At 57.6% G+C, this 21,557-nt stretch overlaps 2 protein-coding genes and 1 long non-coding RNA gene across 8 annotated transcripts in view; 1 reads left to right on the plus strand and 2 right to left on the minus strand.

Moving 5' to 3' along the window:
• PCNT (pericentrin) overlaps window positions 1-3,224 on the minus strand; it is a 100,365-nt gene extending 97,141 nt beyond the window's left edge. For 4 of the 5 annotated variants that reach the window (XM_060297664.1, XM_060297667.1, XM_060297665.1 and 1 more), the window contains exons 1-2: window positions 3,044-3,224; window positions 206-412 (exon numbers count right to left, since the gene is read on the minus strand). In XM_060297664.1, the coding sequence (XP_060153647.1) occupies window positions 206-412; window positions 3,044-3,100 (264 nt within the window). In that variant the 5' untranslated portion in view covers window positions 3,101-3,224. Of the gene's footprint in view, window positions 1-205; window positions 413-1,699; window positions 1,819-3,043 lie in introns of those variants that run through there. The other variant, XM_060297666.1, reaches the window with a different exon arrangement.
• On the plus strand, window positions 1,751-21,161 carry C4H21orf58 (chromosome 4 C21orf58 homolog). 2 transcript variants are annotated; one of them, XM_060297668.1, is made up of 8 exons: window positions 1,751-2,520; window positions 7,893-7,953; window positions 9,154-9,227; window positions 10,034-10,198; window positions 12,985-13,096; window positions 17,645-17,766; window positions 18,056-18,366; window positions 18,750-21,161. In XM_060297668.1, the coding sequence occupies exons 3-8, from the start codon at window positions 9,198-9,200 to the stop codon at window positions 18,793-18,795; spliced, it is 786 nt and encodes a 261-aa protein (XP_060153651.1). In that variant the 5' UTR covers window positions 1,751-2,520; window positions 7,893-7,953; window positions 9,154-9,197; the 3' UTR covers window positions 18,796-21,161. The 2 variants fall into 2 exon arrangements, with proteins under 2 accessions (XP_060153651.1, XP_069901505.1); XM_070045404.1 differs by lacking the exon at window positions 1,751-2,520 and adding an exon at window positions 2,715-7,128 and having other exon boundaries at window positions 18,131-18,366.
• On the minus strand, window positions 9,494-11,607 carry LOC138842669 (uncharacterized). Its single transcript, XR_011377395.1, has 4 exons — window positions 11,471-11,607; window positions 11,104-11,357; window positions 10,274-10,443; window positions 9,494-9,688 (listed from the first exon to the last, which is right to left on the minus strand). It is a non-coding gene; the product is annotated as an uncharacterized lncRNA (long non-coding RNA).
• Window positions 21,162-21,557: the final 396 nt, after the last annotated feature.

Below are 21,557 nucleotides of genomic sequence, written 5' to 3' on the forward strand. Positions count from 1 at the left end.
AAATTTCTCAAAATCATGGGGTGCAGAAAAATCTTTAATTAGAAGTGAAACCACAAAAATATACGCCACTTTTGCAAGATAAAATAAAACCCCCTTTCCCCACTTTTGATAGGCAAAAACAGACCTAAGACCACTTTTAGTAAATTACGCTAGCAATAACCAGGAGATAAGCAAAACGTGAGAACACAGAGCCGAGCAGATCTACCTGAGGGGCTCCTGCGCCATCAGGGGTGTCGCTGCACGACGCGTTCTTGCCAACGGCCCGGCCTCCCAGGAGTCCGGCAGCCTCGGCCGCAGCTACCGGACTCTCCTCCTGGTCAGGCGCATCGACAGCCGCGCCCTTCCTCTTCGCCGGCGTTTTCTTCGAATGCGCACAGTCACCTTTTGTTTTTCTCTGTCGGAAGTGAGCAAGCTGCGCAAAAACGTGGAGAGGTAGTAGAGACAAAGGTAAGTGAGGAAAAAGTAACAGAACCACAAAGACAGCAAGCTTGTGGGGCACATGAGGCTCTGGGGCTGGCTCAGTCCACACAGCCACACCTGGCCAGACTCACATCAACCAGGCCCCGTCCCAGAAACACCACCTCCATTAACATCTACGATACTGGGAGTTAAAGCTCAGAATGACACCAAAGAATCTAACATTAAGGACTGTTAATGATGCCTCCGGACAAAGGAAAGCAATAAGGCTGACGGGCAGAATAGCTGTCCCAGCCCCTGACAGTTTACAGAAAAATTCAAAAATTAAAAAGTACATCTATTTAAAAAACTGACAGCTTAATCAAGGCATGTTTAAGGTTTAAAACTATATAGAAAAGCTAAATTCTCCCTTTTTGCCCCATTTTCCCCAATCAGGGAAATACATAGCCTAGCCAAAACTTCCTTGCCATAGATTCTGAGACAAGGTACAGAAATAGCAAAAAATTAATTAAGCCAGGTCAATCTAACATCCTCCTTTTTGGAATCAGATGTTCTATTTTTCATGACACAGCTCACCAAAGCACCAGGGACCTCCGCAGAATGTCCCCATCAGAAGGCACACCTGGCTCTGTTCAGTCCCACAAATCTGAGGGTTTAGACTGTTCACACACCATCTCCCACTAGCACCTTATTCAAAAGGTAGGATAGCTAACGTCAGCTTTTCACAGGAGGACAAGGTCCTTCAAATGACAACTCTGGTCATAAAAGTAAATGCATCTAACAAATGTTTGTATAAATGATAACAGAAGTGCACAATTTCATGGACATAGGAAAATCACAAAAGGCAATTTAAGTGAGAGAAACCGTCTCTCAAGAACAGACACTGCCTTCAAAAGCAGTCCCAGATTCGTTTATTTTGTGCCCAACTCCATCAAATCTAACCGTCTGTGAGATCCCTTCCTGCATCACAGACCCAGTCTCTGGCCTGTGGTCACCCAAGAAGAGGCATCTGTTTCTTCTCCCAAGGTGAAATCTTCTCATCACCATTAATGCTCCTTCAAGCAACATTTAGGCACATTTACAAAGCATGGTGAGCTCAGGGAAAATGGTGAGTATTAAACTCTGGCTCGCTTCCAATCTCCTTCCTACGTGCCAGGCACATGCAAAGGGGAAAAAACACACTACAGCCTCACTCTTCAAACCCCAGTCGGAAGTCTGACCTGCACAGGAAGGCCAAGGAGGCCGCTCTGTCCTCTGCCTGTCACCACCTCACACCACTCACCATGTGTTCTGAGTGTTCCCTTTAATGCAGTGGCCCTGTGGTTTCCTCAAGGGAAGGAACTAGCACGGAACTGAACACCCCTGCTGGCTGATCCATGTGAAATTCCCAATGTCTGACCACGTCTGACCTCAAACAGCAACCTCGTAGGGCTCTGCCTAATAGTCGCGGGCACTGCACAGCGGCTCCCCACGACAGCCGGAGTGGGGTGGGCCAGGGCGGCACAGCACATGCGCCCAGGCTTTCTCCACTGTCTCCAGGGCCCGCTTCTGGTCGGTAAACGGTTCAATGGCCACAACACGCCCAGAACAGTGAGTACCGGACGATGCCTACGTGGATGACAAAGGCCCACTCCGGGACCGCACAGAGCTCCCGGGGGCATCCGCAGCGCAGGGACGTGACACCTCCCAGGAGGCTCCGTCCGGGCGTCTGGACCTCCTAGGCCCGGCGCGGGGGGCGGCCCCGGCAGAGGCCCTCCGCCCTCACCTGCCCAGGACTGTCCACCTGGGCCCCAAGCAGCGAGGAGGCGGCACAGGCGTTTCAGGAGCCCCGACACCAGGGCGTGGGTCGGTGGGAGGCATTCCACAGGGTGAACAAGTCCCGTCCTCGGGAACACCACTCTGAACTTCTATAGCAAAAAGAACTGCAGAATTCCGTGTAAAACGATCTCTGCACGTCGTTTTAACCGGATGGAAGCTGAGCTGAGCCCTAGGGGGAGCGCCCGTGTCGCCCAACTGCAGGGAGTCCCGGCCTCCAAGCCCTCCAGGAATCCGGGCGAGGATAGGGAGACGCGCAGGTGCCAGTAGGTGTGCACAAGAGCGCAGGTGTGGTGACAGCGCCCGTCCCCGCACCTTGGGCTCCGGGAGCGGGCGGCCGTCAGGGAACGCCGCGTCCGGAGGACACCACTGTCTCTCAATGAAGCCGCCTCGCCGGCTCCTCTGGCAGTTCCCCGGGGGTGGTCGGGGCTGGGGTTGGGGGGGTGGGGGTCCCGGTGGGAGGGGAGGGGCCGGGACGCCCGCCTCCCACGGCCCCGCCCCTGCCCGGCGCAAGCGCAGCCCCGCCAGTCCCGGCGTACCCCGCGCCCGACCTCTCCGCGAAGCGCCGCGCGCCCCCGGCCGCTGATTGGCTGTGGCTACGGCGGGGGCGGGCCCAAGCAGAGGGCGGCGGATTCAAGATGGCGGCGGCCAAAGGGCGGCTTCCAGCCCAGTCGGCGGAAAGGGCAAGAGTGCGGCGGTAGCGGTCCACTCCTGGCCGCGTCCGCTCCTGGCAGGGGGCGGTGGCAGGCACCGGAGCCCGCCCTGTGGAGCCCACGCCGGGACAGCGAGGGGAGGAGGCGCTGCCGTTTACCTTCGCTCTCCCGGCCTCCACTTTTCTGCGCCGCTGCTCTTGCTCATCTTCTTCCATCTTACTCCGGGGGTCTTCGCAGGTCGCCGGGAGGTGAAGGGGCCGATGCGCTGCCGCCTTCGCTCTATTTACACTCCCTCCCCATTGCCTGGGCTCACCCTCCCCCCGCGACAACTGTCACGCAGACGTGGGCCCGCCCCGCGTTAGGCCCCGCCCCGGGGCGTGCACCCCCGGCCCGCGGCCTATCAGGGGCCGCGGTCCTGCCCTCGCGCACGCGCGTTCAGGGAGGTGCCCTCAAGGAGGCGCGGCCCGGCGGAGCTCCGCCCCTGCGTCCGTTCCTCCGATTGGCGCATAGACGCTCCCGCCTCTTCGGGCAGGACCATTGAGCGGGGCGCGGCAGCCTCGGCGCTCTCTGTGGTTGGTCGGTTTGAAGGACCCCGCGCACGTGGGTCGTCGGGCCCGGCTGGGACTGGCGCGGAGGCCGGTTCGCGTTCCCGCGAGGTTGAGGCCGCCCTGGGGGGAGTCTGCGCCGGTGTCCAGTTGAGTCAAGCTTCGCGAGCCTCCGGGGACAGCCCAGGAGGCCGGGCCCCACTGCATGCGTGCGCCAGCTCAGGGCTGCCCGTAAAATCGCTCCGGGTTGTGGCTGTGCCCGGGGGTGGCAGGACCCAAACTTTCGTCTCCAGGGGTCCTTTCGGCGACCGGGACAGGATGGTGGCCCTGTTCGTGTCACGATCGCAGACAGCCAGCAAAATCACTTGATTCCGTTCCTAGGAGTCCCTCCTTTGGGTCCCGCTGGCGCCTGGACCCACAGAACCGGAATGCCGGGGGCGGCCAGAGTTAGTCAGTGGGAATCGGGGCCGGCATCCCCAACCCACGGAGCCCAGAGCTACAGGGACAGGAAGCCACCGGCGGTGCTGCCACTCCTGGACCCATGGATTCTTCCCACTGGGGATACAGTGCCATATCGAGGGCTCTGGTTTAAGGCGTCTGCCCCCAGCTTGCACAGTCAAGGGTCCACTCTGGCACCGCTGCCATAAAGCAGTGCCCTGCGTCAAAGAGTGTTAGCAGGGACCCCATGCAGTGAGAAACTCAGAGAGGGTCAGGCTGAGGCCCTGCGGGCAGGAAAGGCAAACCCACACCCGCAATACAAGTGTATTCCTGTTAGGACAACCCCTGGAACCCCAGCGTGGAAGGGGCTCCATAGGGCCACTTGCCAAGAGGCCTGTAAGGATGCAATTTTAAATGATACAGTAATTGTGCGCAGTTCTAGATCACCAGAGGGAGAGAGCTGTTTCAGTGAAAGGCAAAAAAGTCTCTTCTCACATGGAAAAGTTTTAAGGCCTTGAAACGTTTGGGTAAATCAATCCAAATATATTGTAAATGGTTATTAAAAAGGAACGTGCTGTACTTCCGGTTCAAATTTCTGTGAAGCTAAAACTGCTCAAAAAGATAGCCTGTTAAAAATTTTTTTAAAAAGAAAGAATGTGATGTGGGTTATGAATTCATGGTCCGTGTGGGAATTGGAGTCTCATGAAATCATTGTTTGTTCCTTAGCTTCAGACTCCACTTAAGCCTGTTTGTCCAGATGAGGAAGTAAGGCGAGGTTTTTATTCCTAGCCCACGGTTTTGATTAACAATCAAATGCTGCTACAGTTATCAGGCTCATTGGAAGCTGATAAGCTCTGACTAACTGACACTGATCCGAAGCGTGTTGTTGGCATCTCTTGTTACTGTAGCGTAAATGTGCCTGGGTGAGCGTTCCCTCGCGGAGGGTGGGGTGGGGGGATGCTCTCATCAACTGGTGATGGTTACCTAAATGGCGGGGGGGTCGCAAACTCAGGAAGAAACACAGGAAACCCTTAAGCAGCTGTGCCTCGGTTTCCCTGTGTGAGAAGTGAAAACACCCACAAACTTGCCCCCGCGTCAGATCTGGCCGGGGTAGAGCTGGGTAGGATGACAGCGCTGCAAGCGGCAGCCGGAGAAAAGGTGGCGTATCAAGCAGCGCTGCTGCGGGTTAACGTGCAGGGGTGTCCGGCGAACACGCTGCGGGGTCCGTGTTTCCTTCACTCCTGTGCCTTCAGTGCAGTAGGGTCTGTGTGCGGGCCGTGTGCCCCCTGTCTGCTCTCTGAGACTGAGTGCCAGTAACTATGCTCCTCCACGAACGTGCTGTAGTGACTTTACTGACACAAGCTCACCTTTCAACCTGTGTGAACGTGTGAGTCGAAGCAACCGCAACTTACACAAACCTTCAGGGAGCCCTGGAAGTTCAACCTCCTCCTGTGTCAGACCACAGCCCTCTGTGTGGTGAGTGATGCTTGCAGTCTTGGCTCACAGACACGAGGCGGTGGCCTCCTAAGACCAGGGGTAGGCAGGCAACACTAGCAGACCACAGGATCAGATTTCCCAGGAGCAGTCAGAGACTCAGATCTATGCCTGAATCTCTCAACCTTTACGTGTTGCAGTACCTCTAAAACTTTGTGGGGGGCCCACGTGTTTGCCCACGCTGCTTTGGCCAGTGGTTTTCAAACTGTGTTCCGAGGAACCCCAGAATCATTTCCACGGCTATTCTAGATATTCTGAAATGTTGGCTCTGACTCTTAACTTATTTTTAACAATTAAACAGCTGTCCAGATATGTAGATACTCACCTTCAAGGAGGGAAACACAACCCCCCACTCCTTATGTATGGGCTGTGCATAGCTACTTCCTCCTGAAGAAGACAGTGTGGAAAGGGAGAGAGAAATAGTAGCTGTGCAGTGGTGAAACCTGATAGACACACGTCCACGAGGTAACTAAGGTCATCGTCCACAGTGTAGGTCATGTTGACGGCACACACCCTGGATGGGACGTGATGAGAAGGGCCTTTTGCCTCTGTGGTCTTCCTCCCAAAAACCCATAACCCCAGTCCAATTGTGAGAAATCATCAAACAAATCCCAATAGTAGAGGAACACCCTACAAAATGCCCGATACAGTAGGTATTGATACAATATAAAACAAAATACAATACTACTCCTCAAAGCTGCCCTTCCTGGGAAGCATTGAAATGAAGCATCATTTAGAAAAGTCTTCCCTTGATGGGCTCACCCCCTCCCCTCCCATCACACCCCCTCCCCATGCCAGCCCTGTGGACATGCCCTCTGCTGGGTAGGTGGGTCACCCACCGATGGTCCGCCTCCCAGGTGCCCCTGCCCCTCAGGCACTGGGAACCCCTGCCCCTCTCTGGGCATGGGTCCCGGCTGGGCAGTCCCCCTGCTGGAATCACATCCAGCCTGAGGGGTGGTGCCTCGGGGTGGCCCCGTGTCCTCTGAGGTGCCAGCTGGGTGCCTGTGGGGTGAGCCCACCTTGAGCTCCCACCCAGAAGCCCCCAGGCACCTCGTTGGCCAGCTCCCTGGTGCCACGCAGAGTTTCCTGAAGTCTGCAGGGAGGTGGTGGTCGCACCCTGTCTTCCAGTGTTTCTGGCCTTTACTCTCGTCTGGCTGGGAGGATCCCTAGGAAAGGCCAGGGGCTTGCTGGCCTCCTGGAGGCCATAACGGACTGAGGGCAGGGGTGGCAGGCCCCCGTGGTGCGTGGGGGGTGGATGCCGTGCCCCTCCCCACCCCATCCTCTGGGCTCTGTCCTCCCCGCCAGGGCTGTACTCTACCCCTCAGGCCCCAGCTGCTGCCCACTTTTTCCTTCCCAAGGAGCCCCGCCTGGCCACACCTGGGGATCAGCAGTGTTTACTGGTAACCCCTGCATGGGGACAGGCGGGGCCTGGGAAGGACTCTCAGTGGAAACCTGGCAACCGGGCCTCGCCATGTCTGCGGCTCCTCGCAACCACCATGGCGATGCCCGACACTGCGCGTCCAGGGCGTGTGCCCCACACACACACGCTCTTCTCTGGCCGCAGAGGCCAGAAGGCAAACCGAGCCCGCGTGGGATTCTTTCAGTGGCCCCAGGGCTGGGCTGCGTCTCTCCGGCTGAGCGGTTCTTCCAGAGGGAACTGAGACGGGGAGGGGCGGGCCCGTGGCGTCCCCTCCTGTGGCCCCGGGATGCTGGACTCCTCGGTGGCAGATCGGTTGACCCGGCTGACCCTGAAACTCCTGGAGAAGGTAAGGCAGCTGGGCACTCGTGTTTTTAGCAGCTTGTTACAGAAGCACAGATTTGAAAGGTAAGATTATACCTGGAACGAGCCCACTTGCAAAGCAAGACCCTTTTCAGCGCTTTTAGCCTCGTGGTGAAGAACTGTGGCTCCTTGGCTTTTCTTCTCTGTATTTGTACAGAACCAAGTAGGTTCTCCTGGCAGTTTCTGCAGCCAGGAGGCAGGCCCGCACCCACCGGCTGGAGCACCGCCAGGGCGCCCTGATTCTCCCCCTCGGGGCCTCCCAGCTTCCGAGTTTCAGGGTGCGGCGTATCGGCCGGGCCTGGGGTGGGCGGCCGGTGGACGCCCTCAGGCCGGCCCCCTTCTCCTCCTCTGAGGGTCTGCGGGGTCCTCACGGCTCCCCCCACCTCACCTGCCTGCTCTGTCCCTCTGCTCCCGACGGCTGCCCAGAGCGGCAGCAGGGCTCACCCCAGAACTGGCCCCGACAGTAGCTGCTCAGCCCAGGGCTCAGTGGGGCAGTCAGGTGGTCAGGACACAGAGCCGGCCTGGTCAGGCTCTTCAGATAGCCTCCTGCAAGGGCCTGTGGGTTTCAAGGGGGAGTGTGTGTGCACTGTATGGCGAGTGTGGCCTCAGGGTCCCACCTGGCTCCCTGCCCCGCAGCCCCCTCACACGCTTCCTGCTCCCAGCCCGTCTGTCTGGGCGCTGGTGCCCGGCCTGGCCCCCACACTGAGCCCGCGCCTGGAGCACAGTCCTCGCTCTGCTCTCTTCTCACAGAAGCTGAAGCAAGAGCGCGAGGATGTGGAAGTGGATTCTGAGGACCCCCAGCTCACGCCCGGTAAGAGCCCCGGGCTGCCTGACGCTGCACAGGCCCCGGAGCAACCTACACACACACACACACACACACACACACACACACCCTCATATCGTATCACATCCAGCCTGCATACCCAGGAGGGCACGTTCATCATTCCTGTTTCGCAGTTGAGCGCTAGAGGCACAGAGAGGTTAGATAAGCAGCCCAGGCTGCCCAGCTTGGATCGCAAGTGGCCACACCTGCATCAGACCGTGTCGCCCTGCGCTCGCTGTGCGGTGTGGGTGTGGAGGGCCTACCCCACCCGTGTCGGCCTGCGCATCCTCGGGCGCCCAGACCAGACGCCCCGTCGTCCCCAGCATGGCTGGCGGTCAGATGCTTAGGCCACAGGACCCAGGGCAAGGACTGCTTTCCCTGGTGACGGGCTCCGGGCTCAGGGACATCTAGGCGAGGTGCTGGGGAGACACTGCTTGTTCTTTACTATGTGGCGTAGCCCCTTGGGCTGCGGCGGGGGTTCCAGGCAGCTCCCAAGTGCAGCAGACAGAGCCCAGGGCCCAAATCCAGATAGAATAAAATCCCAAACCAGGTCACATGACCAAGGACAAGCTCAGAACATGGAACAGTACAAATGGGCCAGGGAAGTGGGGACTCCTGGAGGGGGAGTGGGGACCCCAGAGGACAGGCAGCCCGGGCATCGCCAGCTCTAGGGGGAGGCGGCAGGCCTGGGGGGAGGGGCAGGCCCGTGCACCCAGAGGAAAGGAGCTCAGGGACCACCAGAGGCATGGTGTCCAGGACACTGCAGGAACCGTTCCCTGAGGCTCCGTGGAACACGCCAGCCTCCAGGCAGCTTGGGGCTGCGGGGTGGCTCCAGGTGATGGGAGGCTGGGCTCTCAGCCCCATCCCGTGAGGGCCTCCTTCCTCTCACCGCGCCCCGTGGAGCCCGCGGGACTTCCCGGCAAAGGTGCAGGAGCAACGTGGTGCTCGGGCCCCAGGGGAAATCCTCACTCTGCAACTTCCGGCTCCTGTCCAGGAGTAAGATAGACCCCCCTGAGAGACTGAGCTCCCCGCATGCCCCCCACCATTGCCCACGTAATCCCCACAGGGCAGCCCCCCAAGCTCCGTCCCCAGGCACCTCCCTCCTTCTCTGGGACAGGCGTGCAGGTCCCGGAGTGGGAGCTGCCGGGGTCTGCAGTGCTGAGCCCTGAAGCACGCGCTTCCCTCCAGGAAATGAGGACGGGCCAGAGGCCGCCCTGCGGAGCGCTCTGAGGATGAGGAAGGACCTTCTGCAGAGACTCTGGGTAGGCCACGTGGCCACAGGGAGCCTTGGCCCGAGCTCTCTGCAGCTGAGACTGCGGCCTGAGCTCAGAGCAAACACGGGCCAGTGGAGGTGGGGGCCCTTCTGGAACCCGTGCTGGTTCTGCCGTTTGCGACTTGGGGGCGGACAGCTGATGGGCCGTGAGCAGCTGAGGGGCGTCATCCCCGATCACGGACTCCAGGGAGAGAGGAGAACTCACCTGTAGGCTGGGCTCTCACAGGGGGCTGTTAGCTGAAAAAAACTGCTCTGTTTGCACATGATCAGAGGTGGAAGTGCCGCGTGAAGGGTCCGGTTCCCCTGGAAGTGGGATTCCAAGATGACCAGGGCTTCGTCCAAACCAGAGGCACCCGCAGCAGGGAATGACCATGGGAAGGGGTGCGTTCGGGTCCAAACGATAGTTGTGATAAACTCACTGCTTTGTGGTGAAGTCGACCTGGAAGCATGCTGGAGAGACAGAATATCCTCTATAGGCTGGAAAAAGTCGTTCGGGGTCAATTTCTCCCGTGTGCACCAGGCAAGGGCCTTCTGGCTTTGCCTCCAGGGCCTGGCTCCAACTCCGACCCAGCTGCGCCCTGGGCCTACCATCTGATCATGCGCCCGGGTGGGGTGGGAGGGAGCCTGGTGCACGGGGGTAGCAGGTGGTCCTGGGGCCGCTCCCCCACTGCGGGGGCCACACGCCTGTGAGCTGGCGCTGTCGTGCCAGGCGGGGTGAGGGCCTGGGACACGCCAGCCCGCTCCGGCTGTCACAGCTCCCTGCCTCCAAGCACGGGCTCTGCTTTGGCGTTACAGGAACAGCACCTCCTGGAAGAGGTCTCCCGGGCCCGCGCCTGGAGGGGGCTGGACGGAGGAGCCCGTGGGTCAGTGCTGCCCCCAGAGGTGCCCCCTGTGGGTGTCCACCCCGCTGTCTCCCCGGCCCCACCCACCCCGGACCCACCGCAGATCACCCAACACCCAGTAAGTCTTCCTCGCGGTGAATCTGGGGGGTAGAACCAATGCAGGGAGGGTGCCACGCCCCCAGAGACCTCTCACCTAAGCAGGGATGGTGGTGTCTCCACACCTCCGTCTCTCGCCTCTTTCAGCACCTTAGGGAAGTGCGCGGAAGGGGCCGTGGGCTGAGCGGCGGCCGTGGCTGCATTCCGTGTCTGGCTCTGTCGGGGCTAATGTGTGTCATCAGGCCTCACAGGTGCCCTGAGAACTGGCTGGGGGTAGGGGGTGCTTATCTCATTACAGGTGAGAGGCTGGGGTCCCAGCTCCGCCCCACGTCCTAACCTTTGCGCTAGGAGCAGAAGTATTAGGAGGTTTCAGTATCAGGAGGGCCTGAATTTGGGGAAGAAGTGTGTCAGCTCCTTTCCCAAACTTCATAATGACTGGGGAAGCTTAGCCCCTAGTCTCCAGGGCAGAATTGTAAAAGGTGGAAGACTGTTCCACTTCTGAGAGCCTCACACCTGCATTCAGCATCCTGGGTTACAAGCGATGGAAAGCAGCTCTGACTTTCTTAAGCAAAAGGGATCGTATCGGGGGCAGCTGGATGCCCAGAGCAAGGAGGGGTGGCAGCTGGGGCCTGGCGGGCTGCGGCCTCGGGGGTTGAGTGCATGAGGAGAAGACCAGGCAGGAGGTGGGCGGGGCCAAGTTGAGAAGGTTCTGGATCGGCTGGCCAGGGAGGTTGGTGGTGCCCACAGGCTGGGTCCGTGACCTGGAGGGCGTTTATCCTCTGGGAGGGGACCTGGCAGCCCACGTGGAGGGAACAGAGAGGGAAGGGGCATGCCAGCAGAGCCCCCAGAGCCCCCTTTGCCCCAGGAATGGTGGGGTGAGGGTGTAGGTTCAGGAGGCTCCCCCCGTCCCAACGTGCACATACTTACTGCAGTTCCTCAGGCCCAGTCATGCCTGGATGTTTCAGTCTCAGCCCCAATGACAGCACGAGAGCAGGCAGGGGCCTTGGTGGCTAGGATGAATGTCCCAGAGACTCTGGGGTAGGAGGTCCCCTCTGCCGCGAGAGCACCACTGCTGTGACTGCCTGCTGGTCTGTGCAGGGCCGGGGGTGGCCTGTGGGGGGGTGGCCGACTGTGGCTACAGGCCAAAGCTGGCTGCCACCTGTGTCAGTAGGACCTGTGAACTGAGAGGGGTGGTACACTTTTAAATGTTTGGGAAAGAATCAGGGGAAGAATGATAGTTTGTAACACATGAAAATGATATGAAACACACATCTCAGGGTTCATAAGTGCTTACATGTCTGGGGCTGCTTTCCAGCTACAAAGGCAGAGGTGAGCAGTTACAACTAAAGCCGTGTGGCCACAAAGCGGGAACGATACACTGTCCAGCCCTTTACAGGAAGTTTGCCAACCCTGGTCCATGCCATCCTTTCCGTGAACTGAGAGAGAAGGGACAGGGCAGGGGATTAAAATAGAAATCAACGCCTGGTGTGCGCCCCAAATTTTTGTGCGTTTATTTTAACTCAGGAGGGAAGCCAGAGGGTATTCCCAGGCCGAGATCCTTGGATGCCTCTATTAAAGCAGAATCAATGGAAGCAGGGATGAGCTTAGCCCACTAAATCCAGGAAACGTGGGAAACATGAAAAACGCCATGTCTTACTCAGCTTGGGCTCCACTACACAATAGCACAGTCTGGGCACTTAAACATCAGACGTTTACCTTCTCACCACCTGGAGGCTGGACGTCCCAGATGAAGGTGCCGGCCAATGCAGTTCTTGTGAGCGTGCTCTCCTGGCTGGCGGGTGGCCGCCTTCTCACTGTATCCTCAAGGGGCAGACAGCTTCTGGTGTCTCTTTCTCTTCTTACACGGACACCAGCCCTATCAGACTAGAGCCCCACTCTTACGACCTCGTTCCCTTTATCACCTCCTCATAGGCCTCATCTCCAAATGTAGTCACTTTGGAGGTTAGGGCTTCAACATGTGAATTTGTGGGGGGACAAACATTCAGCCCATAACATTCCACGTCCTAAGTGATACCCAGACTCAAATATTTATCTATTCAGCCATCTGTTTAACCTCTAGGGTTTCTCATTTAAAGTCCCCCATGGATGGCTGGTGGATGGATGAGTGTATTTTTTTTAAATTTAATTAATTAATTAATTTATTTATTTTTGGCTGTGTTGGGTCTTTGTTTCTGTGCGAGGGCTTTCTCTAGTTGAGGCGAGTGGGGGCCGCTCTTCACTGCAGTACGCGGGCCTCTCACTGTCGCGGCCTCTCTTGTTGCGGAGCACAGGCTCTAGATGTGCAGGCTCAGTAGTTGTGGCTCACGGGCCTAGTTGCTCCGCGGCATGTGGGATCTTCCCAGACCAGGGCTCAAACCCGTGTCCCCTGCATTGGCAGGCAGATTCTCAACCACTGCACCACCAGGGAAGCCCCTGGATGGGTGTATTGATAGATGGATGGATGGTGGATGGATGGATGGATGGATGGATGGATGGATGGTTGGATGGGGGGATGGATTGATGGGTGGATGGTGGGTGGATGAATGGATGGATGGATGGGGGCATGGATGGTGGATGGATGGATGGTGTGTGGATGTTGGATGGATGGATTGATGGGTGGATGGTGGATGAATGGATGGATGGATGGGTGGATGGATGGATGGATGGGGGATGGATTGATGGGTGGACAGTGGGTGGATGTTGGATGGATGGATTGATGGGTGGGTGGTGGGTGGATGGGTGGTGGGTGGTTCTGTAGGTCACTATTCCCGGGGCACATTCAGGTAATGGGTTGTCTGGCTCTTCTAGGCACCCCCACCTCCCACCACCATCATCCAGCAGCTGCCTCAGCAGCCACTCATCGCACAGATCCCCCCTCCCCAGGCCTTCCCCACTCAGCAGTCCGGAAGCGTCAAGGAAGGTAAGTGTTCATAACGAATGTTGTCACGGGTTTATGCAATTCTCTACTGAAAAAATAGTTTTGTAAGCCAGGTAGTCTTTTAGGGCCAGCTTTTGACTACTCAACTGAAGCTATGTATTTACCAACATGAAAATAATTTCACTTTGAAAAATCCTTACTGATGGATATCCCTGAGGGAAGAAGCTTGGACTCAGATTTGAAAGAACTGTGTTCCAGCCCAACTCATCCAGTGATTAGCTTCAAAAAACCCTTGGTTAAACTGCTTTTTCTCTTTAGGTAACTTTTAAATACTTGAATTTTAGAACAGCTCTATTGAGGTGACATAGAATAAATTGCACACCGTTAAAGTGTACAATTTGATAGTATTGACACCTGTACACACCTGTGAACCCATCACTAAATCAAGGCAGTGAACACACGGCATCACCTCAGGCACCTTTTCCCGCCGTCCTAGCTGCTTTGTCACTCTGCATCAGTTTGCGTCTCCTAGATTTTTGTATGAGTGGAATCACACAGTATGCACTCTTTCCTGTGTGGCTTCTTTCACTCAGTGGCACTGTTTTCAGACTCATCGCTCTTGTTGGGCGTAGCAAACCATGGCCCCTTGAAATTGCCCAGTGACCTTACATTGTGAGGATGGGCTGGTTTGCTATCCTTTCACCTGTCGATGAACACTTGGGTCGTTTCTAGTTTTGGTCATCACCACAGAAGCTCCATGGACACTCACGTCTGAGCCTGGATGTACATTTTTATTTCTCCTGGGTAAACATCTAGGACTGGGACGGCTGAATCATGGCAGGTGTGTGCTTAAAACTGCCACGTGTGAGAGGTCCAGTTCCTCGACACCCTCACCTGCATGTGGTGCGGGCAGCCGTGTTAGCAGGGGTGGTAGTCGGTCGCTGGGGTTGTAGTTTGCGTTTTCCTGACGATGGGAGGTATTGAGAGTCCGAGGCAGACTTGTGTGTAGAATCACCTGATGAGTGTTCTCAACTCTGTCGCGGCACTGTAGCACCACTGTGTACGTGCTACACGTCAGGCCTGGTCCACGGCGGCCTGCAGCTCCCCAGGGGGACCGTCCTCACCGTGACACACAGGAAGGTGGCCTGGAGGTGCAGAGAGGACAGCCCGCTGGTCTCTCCTCACCACCCTCCCTGGTTTTTCCAGATGAACTTTAGTGACTGTCAGGCTCTAGAGGTGAAGCCAGCATACCCTGTGCGTGCGTGTGTGTGTGTGTGTGTGTGCGCACGCGCACGCACGTGCGCGCAAGTGTCTGTGTGCCTTTAAAAAGTGCATTTAAAATCACTGGTAAAAATGAAACAGTCAGTCAGTAGCTAGTTATTCAGAAAAGTCAAGTCACGTTCCTTACCCCACTCATTATACCAAAACAAATTCCAAGTGGATCAAATATTTGAATGTAAAAATAGGGACTCTCCAGTGTACTACAACAACCCCTTTGGAGAACTGCTGGGCTGCTTCCTATGAAGTAGATACGCGGCTTCTGGAGCTCCACTCCACCCCACTCCCCGCGACTGCTCTCCATGTCAGTTCTACCTTTTTGGAAAACTTCACAGAAAAGACACTGGTATAACGTCATACAGCAAATACATTTGAATTAACTCACCCTTTATTGTATCTCAGACTGTCCTCCTGGAATCCCTTCCTATCACCTGGGAACAAGTCTTTTACAAGGTCCTGCAGGACAGGCTTTTGAAGCTGCCTTAGTGTTCACTTTCTTTTTATTTCCCCTTGTTCTTAAACACTAGTTTTGCTGGATATTCAAGTGTAGGTTGATAGTTATTTTCTCCCAACACTTTCTAAGGACCCCGTGATAACATGGGGACCACCCGGATAATCCAAGATAATCTCCCTATCTGAAGATCCTTTTTAACAAAAGTTAATTTAAAAAATTGTGGTAAAAAACACGTAACATGAAGTTGACCATCGTAACCATGTTTAAGTCGTGCTAACTATATTCAACATTGTTGTGCAACAGATCTTTAGAATTTTCCGTCGTGTAAAACTGAAACTCTGTCCCCAGTGAACAGCTTCCCATCCCCCTCCCCCAGCCCCTTGCGCCCACCAGTCTGTGTTCCACCTTCTTGATTTTGATTGGGCTACATGCCTCATAAGAGCGGAAGCACCCAGTACTTGTCTTTGTGTGTCTGGCTTATGTCACCGAGCATAATGTCCTCAAGGTTCATCCATGTTGTAGCCTGTGTCAGAGCATCCTGCCTTTTTAAGGCTGAGTAATATCCCACTGTGTGGCTGGACCCCATTTTACTTATCCCTTCGTCCGTGGGCGGAGACTCCGGTCGCTTCCATCCCATCTCAAGATTCTTAACTTCGTCACATCTGCAAGTCCCTTTCGCTGTGTAACGGAACACATTCGCAGGTTCTGGGATCAGGATGTGGGTATCGCTGGGGCCATTCTTTAGCCACCACGCTATTCAGTCCCTCAGACTGTGGGCCCATTTGGGGGGTTGGGCGTTCCGTTTCTGTGCAGCTGGGCTGTTGCCGCTGTGCTTCTCTGCGTGCCTTCTGGTGAATGGACGTGCTCGTGTCTGTGGGGCACACACCCGGGGATGGGATGGCTGCTTAGGAAATACTGCCAGACAGTTTTCCAAAGTGCCTGGACCCATGTGCACCCCACAGGAGGGGAGGAGAATTTCGGTTGCCCACAGCAACTTACCAACACTTGATGTTTTCAGAATTTTTCATTTTCACCAATCTGGTGGGCAGGCCATGGTAGCTTCTTCTGGTTTTAATTTGCACTTCACCTTTTCATATATTTTTGGCCACTTGAATATGCTTTTTTGTGAAGTTCCCATTCAAGTATTTTGCCCATTTTTCTTTCCGGTTTTCTGCCTCTCTTATTGATTTCTAGGAATTCTTTATGTATTCTAAAAATGGGTCATTTTGACATATGTATTGCAAACAGCAAGTCCTTTTTGTGGCCCTTCCACTCTCTTCATAGTGTGTGTCTCTGGATAAAAAGAAGTTCTTAATTTTAGTGAAGTTCAGTTTTTCAGGCTTTACTCTTTATGGTTGGTACCTTTTATGTCCTGTTTAAGAAGTCTTTACCCGTCAAGGTCAGGAAGACGTTCTTCTGTATTTTCTTCTGGGGCTCTGTTTGCCTTTCACATTTAGATGTACGATCCACCTGCAATGGATTTTTGTGTGTGTTGTGAATTAGGGATCAATGCTATTATTTTTGCCGTGGATACCCTGCCCTTTATTTGACCCCCTGCCCTTTATTGAAGACTGTTTGCCCACTGCACTGACGTGTGCCCTGGTGGTGAGGCTGTAGATGTGGGTCCACTTCTCTACCCCCACATCCGCCGCCTAATCTTTTCATGCGCGATTTTACTCGGGGGGGGCCCTGCGGGGCTGATGGGGAGGGCTCCCTCTCAGAGGGCTCACTGTGGGCGGGGCTTCCCAAGCCCCGACCCACGTGGGTCTCCTCAAGGGCCTTTGCCCCCTGTGGGGCTGCCAGACTCAGCTTCTGCACTAGCAGTCTGGCTCTGGCCCCTTCCCCAGAGCCCCCTGGCCCTGCGCTGACATCTGTGCCAGTCAGGGCTCTGCAGAGAAACAGAACCAGCAGGGTGTGTAATACAGCGAGAAGGACGTGCTTTAAGGACTTGGCCCGCGTGATTGTGGAGGCTTGGCAAGTCCACGCCTGCAGGGAGGTCCGGGAGCGCGGCCGAGGGGGAGGCTGTCTGCTGCAGCCCAGCTCCAAAGCGCGCCCGGGAGCCCCAGCCCAGGCCTGGAGGCCCCATCTGCTTGGCTGCGAGTCTGAGTGGTCCTTAGAGGCTCGCTTTCCTTCGGTGAGGCCAACAGAGCCTGGAGGGCTACCTAATTTCCAGGGCCTAGCTGCTGTGGAAAGAAGCAACATTTATGTCCCACACTGACCAAAATTAGCGTTTCCTAGTGTCCCGAGTTGGTGAATATATTAGCTTCCTGGGGTGGCTGCGACAAAGCGCCACAAGCCGGTGGCCTCAAATGACAGGACTGTGTCTGCTCCCAGTCTGGAGGCTGAGCTCCAAACTCAAGGTGCGGCAGGTCCCGGGGAGGGGCCTTCCTGCCCCTCCACCTCCTGGGGCTCCGGGCGCCCCTCCAGCCTCCGCCCGCCGCCTCTGCGTCTTGCCCCCTCTTCTGTCTCAGAGCTCCGTCTGCCTCTCGCTCAGGAAGACACCGGCCTTGGGTTTAGGGCTCCCCTGGCTGATTTCATCTCAAGATCCTTATCATACCTGCAAAGACCCTTTTCCAAATCAGACCACATTCAGAGGTCCTGGGGATTAGCATGTGGATACCGTCGGGGCCACCACGCAGCCCAGCGGACGGACGAGAGGAATCCAGTGGCAAGAAGGCTCCACCGTCAGTAGGGTTCAAAAGGACGCGTCTGAGCACACAGCCCGGGACCCGCAGACCCACAGGCCTCCACGCCTGCTCGTAGAGCTCTGTGTCTGCTTCGCCTGCGCTCCGTTCCAGGAGCGGCCCGCTCACCGGCGGCCGGCCGTGCGTGACCCAGCCCTCCGTGCCCTCCCTCAGACATGGTGGAGATGATGCTGATGCAGAGCGCACAGATGCACCAGATCCTCATGCAGAACCTGATGCTCAGAGCCCTGCCCCCATCAGCACTCGCGCCCGCCCCCCTGCGCCTCCCCCCACAGGTAGGCGCCACACCCAAACCAAGACCAGAGGACCTGGTGGCTCTTCCTCTGGAAATCCATGCACCTCTGTAGCTTTGAAAAACACATTTCTGGCTCCAGCTCTGTGCTCCAGCTTGAAGCTCCCAAGCGCCCCCCAGTCCCACCCAGATGAGGAAGGGGTTGCCCAGTTCAGGGCCCAGACAGCGGCCCCCTTGAGCCAGATGAGCTCTGCTGGAGCCTGCCCCCCACCCTCCTGCCCTCCTGGACCCCTGCCCACCGCTGCTCTGACCCTGACCCCATCCTGAGTCAGGAACCACGTGGAGGGGAGGGGAGCCCAGGAGCAGCCGGGGGCCCGCTGAAACGCCCTGGTGTGTGTCATGCTGAGGACCCGCAGTGGGCTCGCCCCGCCGTCCTGCGAGCCAAGAGGCAGAAGCCGCCCTCTGTGTGCCACCATCACCACTACGCGCCCCCAGCCCCGCTGCAGGCCAGCCCCACTCCTGGCTCCCCGGCGGGTTACTCCACGTGGCCCCCGGTGGTCTCCGCCACTGCCCTCCCTCCTGCTGCCAGCTTCCTGCCCACCGTGTGGCACGTGGCCCATCCCTCAGTGGCCGCCCTTGGCACGTAAGTCCAGGCTGGGCTCCCGGCCAGCCTCCTGGGCCTGCGGGGTGGGAGGACCCCAGGGCCTGGGTCGGCCCTCCTCACCCTCTGTCAGGCCTGTAGCTGCAGCAGGAGCCTGGGGAGGCCTTGCCAACTCCCGAGGGAGGGGTGTGGCGGGGGTGGGAGGTAACCCTGGCAGCCTCAGTCCTAGCTGCCACGGCTGGGTGTGGACCCCATGCCCTCCTCCCAGGGGAGCTGCCCGAGGCTTGGGTCATTTGTCCAGCCCAGCAGGGGAGGGCCCAGCATAAGCCCGGCTGTGAGGGCCCCCACGGAGCCCTGGCGGCGAGACCCACCTGAGCGTGGTGTCTGTGAGCCAGCTGCATCCAGAGACACCCTCCTTCCTCTAGGGCTGTGTCCGACGGCGTCCTGCCCACACAGGCTCCAGGCCTGTGACCCCACCGCGGGCTCGGGTAAGCGGCAGGGCCTCGTGCTCCCCCAGGGGGTGGGCAGCCGCGGCCCTGGATGCGGGGGGGGGAGGGTCACGAGGAGACACGGCTCAGGAGCCAGGAGAGGAAAGGTCGACTGAGGTAGCCACACGAACCTTGAACCTTCCTGGGGGAAACGCCACGAGCAGAGTGCCACTCGTGGTGCCCGGCGGCCCAGGGCAGAGGCCCCGGCTCCTCACAGCAAGGGAGCAGCCGCAGGACATGTGCCTGGTGTGTCTGTGTGAGGGCAGAGCTGCAGGCCGGTTCACTCACGTAGCCTCTCCTCCTGAAGCTGAGCACTGGAGGCTGGGCCGAGGCAGCGCTGTCTTCCATCTGCCTCTGGCTGGATTCTCCCCACGGGACGAATTACCTTTACCCCACTCTCTGCCCCTCTTTTATTTTCTCTGGTGGAATTATGCTTCCTGGCTGCTTTAATATAATTTTCTCGCAAGTGTCATTTTCAAGTATTACGCGTGTTTTCATCGGCCCCTTTTGGGATAAATGGTCTCTTTCCCCAAGTTCCACTCGAGCAGGACCCCTGCTCCAGCCTTACATCTTTGGACCCTCGCAGTTGCCAGAAGGGTCGTCAGAGGAAGCGAGATGACCTTGGAATTGCCCTTTGGCTGCACACAGGCGCCCCTGGGCTGACCTCGGCCCCGTGCAGCTGCCCAGCGAGGAGAGGGCCAGGGCCTGCGTGCCTGAGTGCAGCTCGTCTCGACAGACGACAGACGCCGCTGTCTTCTTAAATGTGCAGTTAAACGTCTGAGCCGATTTCCTGATTTTCATGTTGATGTTTTCTTTCTTTCTTTCTCCCCCAGCACTGCGGCCTGCGGGGGGCGGGGAATGGGCACCAGGGAATTCCCATTCAGTTTGACGTTTTCTAACATGGCTTTTCCCTTTGGTTTTATTTCTCAACGTAATTGTTAACTCAATAGAGGGAAGAGATTGGACAGAAGTTCACCATGTTTGGATGGTCTGGTAAATTGGAAAAACTCAGTTTTGTTTACCTCCCAAGTCAGGAAAGCCCCGCCTTCCCTCCTATGTCTTTCTCACCTGTGAGTGTCCTTTACTTTCACACAGAACATTTCACTTCCGTCACCAAATGTGTGGCGTTTCCCCACATCAAGCAGTCCTCTGTGACCCCCGCATGGGTGTCCTACAGTCCAGTTCTGACACCACCCACCGGGAGATGGTGTCGGATCCCACGGGTTAAGGGCTCAGTCACAAATCCAGGCTGCCACCTGTGTCCCCGTGGAGTGGGGTGTGTCACCCTCCTGGTATGCGGCTGTGTCTGCCGACCTGGCCCCCCCGAGCCTTATGCTATGGGGGCTGCACGCAGGCCTGACCCACGGGCACCTCCATCTCTAGTCCCCTCCCTACTCTGGAGAATGGGCGTGGGGCGGCGCTGTAAGCTCCAAGGTTCTCATCCTGGCTCGGTCTTCCCGGCGACCAGCCTCCACCCAGGGGCCGCCCAGAGTCACCTCATTAGGCCAAAGGGGCTCCTGGTGCTCCTGTCACCTGGGAATTTATGAGGAGCCCCACGTCAGGGGCCGGGGGCAGATACCAACATACGTGTTTCCTAGACCGCACACCTGGCCTTGCTGGGCCAACCGGGTTGAAGGGAACATGTTCCTGAGTCCGGGAGAGTCCGGTGCCGGGAAAAGCCCGGCAAGGCCACCATTGCGGGGCCTGCAGGAGGGGCGGTCACTGCTGAGGAGGGCCCGGGCGGGAAAGCACCCCGAGGCATGCCAACCTGGGGAAGCCGAAGAGGTCTGAGCAGGCCCTGGCAGTGAGGGAGGCGGGTTCTGGGGCCCGGGTGCCGGGAGTACAGTGGTGGCATGGCGTGATACCGCAGCATAAGACGACATGGCCATCTGGTTTTGTCCTGGTTCCTGGCACAGAGCTCGTAAAACCTTTGGATTCCTGCGACTGTGCTAACGAGGTGACTCGGGCGCTGGAGAGCTTCAGATGGGGCTCGTCGCCGGAGAAGCCAGCCCTGATGAGAGGCTGGAACTCAGGCCCCGCCCCCAACCTCAGGGAGGGGAGGGGCTGGAGGCTGAGCCAATCAGCAGAGGCCAGCGATTTAATCAAGCCCCGCCACCCTAGCAGAGCCTCCACAAAACCCCTAGAAGATGGGGCTGGTGAACACATCTGGGGGGTGCACCCCAGCTCCACGGGGACATAAGCCCCCAGATGTCACCCTATGGACGCCTCCATCTGGCTGTCCATCTGTGTCCCTTGTAAGAAACCCGTGTCTCCCTGAGTTCTGTGGGCCATTCTAGCAAATTACTGAACCAGAGGCGGGGGCTGTGGGAAGCCCTGGCTTCTGGCGGCGTTGGACAGTGGGTCCCCTGGGCTAGAGTGGGGGGCAGTCTTGTGGGCCTGACCTCCGCCTGTGGGGGCTGCACTGGCTCCTGGCACTTAGTGGCAAGTGTTGGGAGAAAACTTCCTTTGACCAGCTATGCCTGGCACCCTGGCGGGGCTGCTGGCGGGGGTCCCCTCAGCAAGATGTCGAGGACACGAAGCGAGAGGCGCTGCACGTGCTCAGCGGCCTGCGGACCTGGCACAGCACCTCCAGGGCGTCACGGCCTTGGGAGCTGAATCTAGAACACACTTAGGACAGTAAAGGGCTGGGGATGCCGGCGACACCCAGAGCAGGAGCCCTGCTCTGGCAATGCTGGGTTTGCAGGAAGCTCTGGGACGTGACAGCACGTGCCCGGGCGGGGTGGG

The sequence above is a fragment of the Globicephala melas genome, chromosome 4 (genome assembly GCF_963455315.2).
Source record: "Globicephala melas chromosome 4, mGloMel1.2, whole genome shotgun sequence".
NCBI classification, from domain to species: domain Eukaryota; kingdom Metazoa; phylum Chordata; class Mammalia; order Artiodactyla; family Delphinidae; genus Globicephala; species Globicephala melas.

Bases quoted from the DNA above. Each gene is read 5' to 3' on its own strand.
- C4H21orf58 (XM_070045404.1), top strand. From the start codon at position 7,069: ATGCTGGACTCCTCGGTGGCAGATCGGTTGACCCGGCTGACCCTGAAA. The intron at 7,954-9,153 runs GTAAGAGCCCCG...GCTTCCCTCCAG, and splicing joins GGACCCCCAGCTCACGCCCG to GAAATGAGGACGGGCCAGAG. The intron at 17,767-18,130 runs GTAGGCGCCACA...TGTCATGCTGAG, and splicing joins CCCTGCGCCTCCCCCCACAG to GACCCGCAGTGGGCTCGCCC.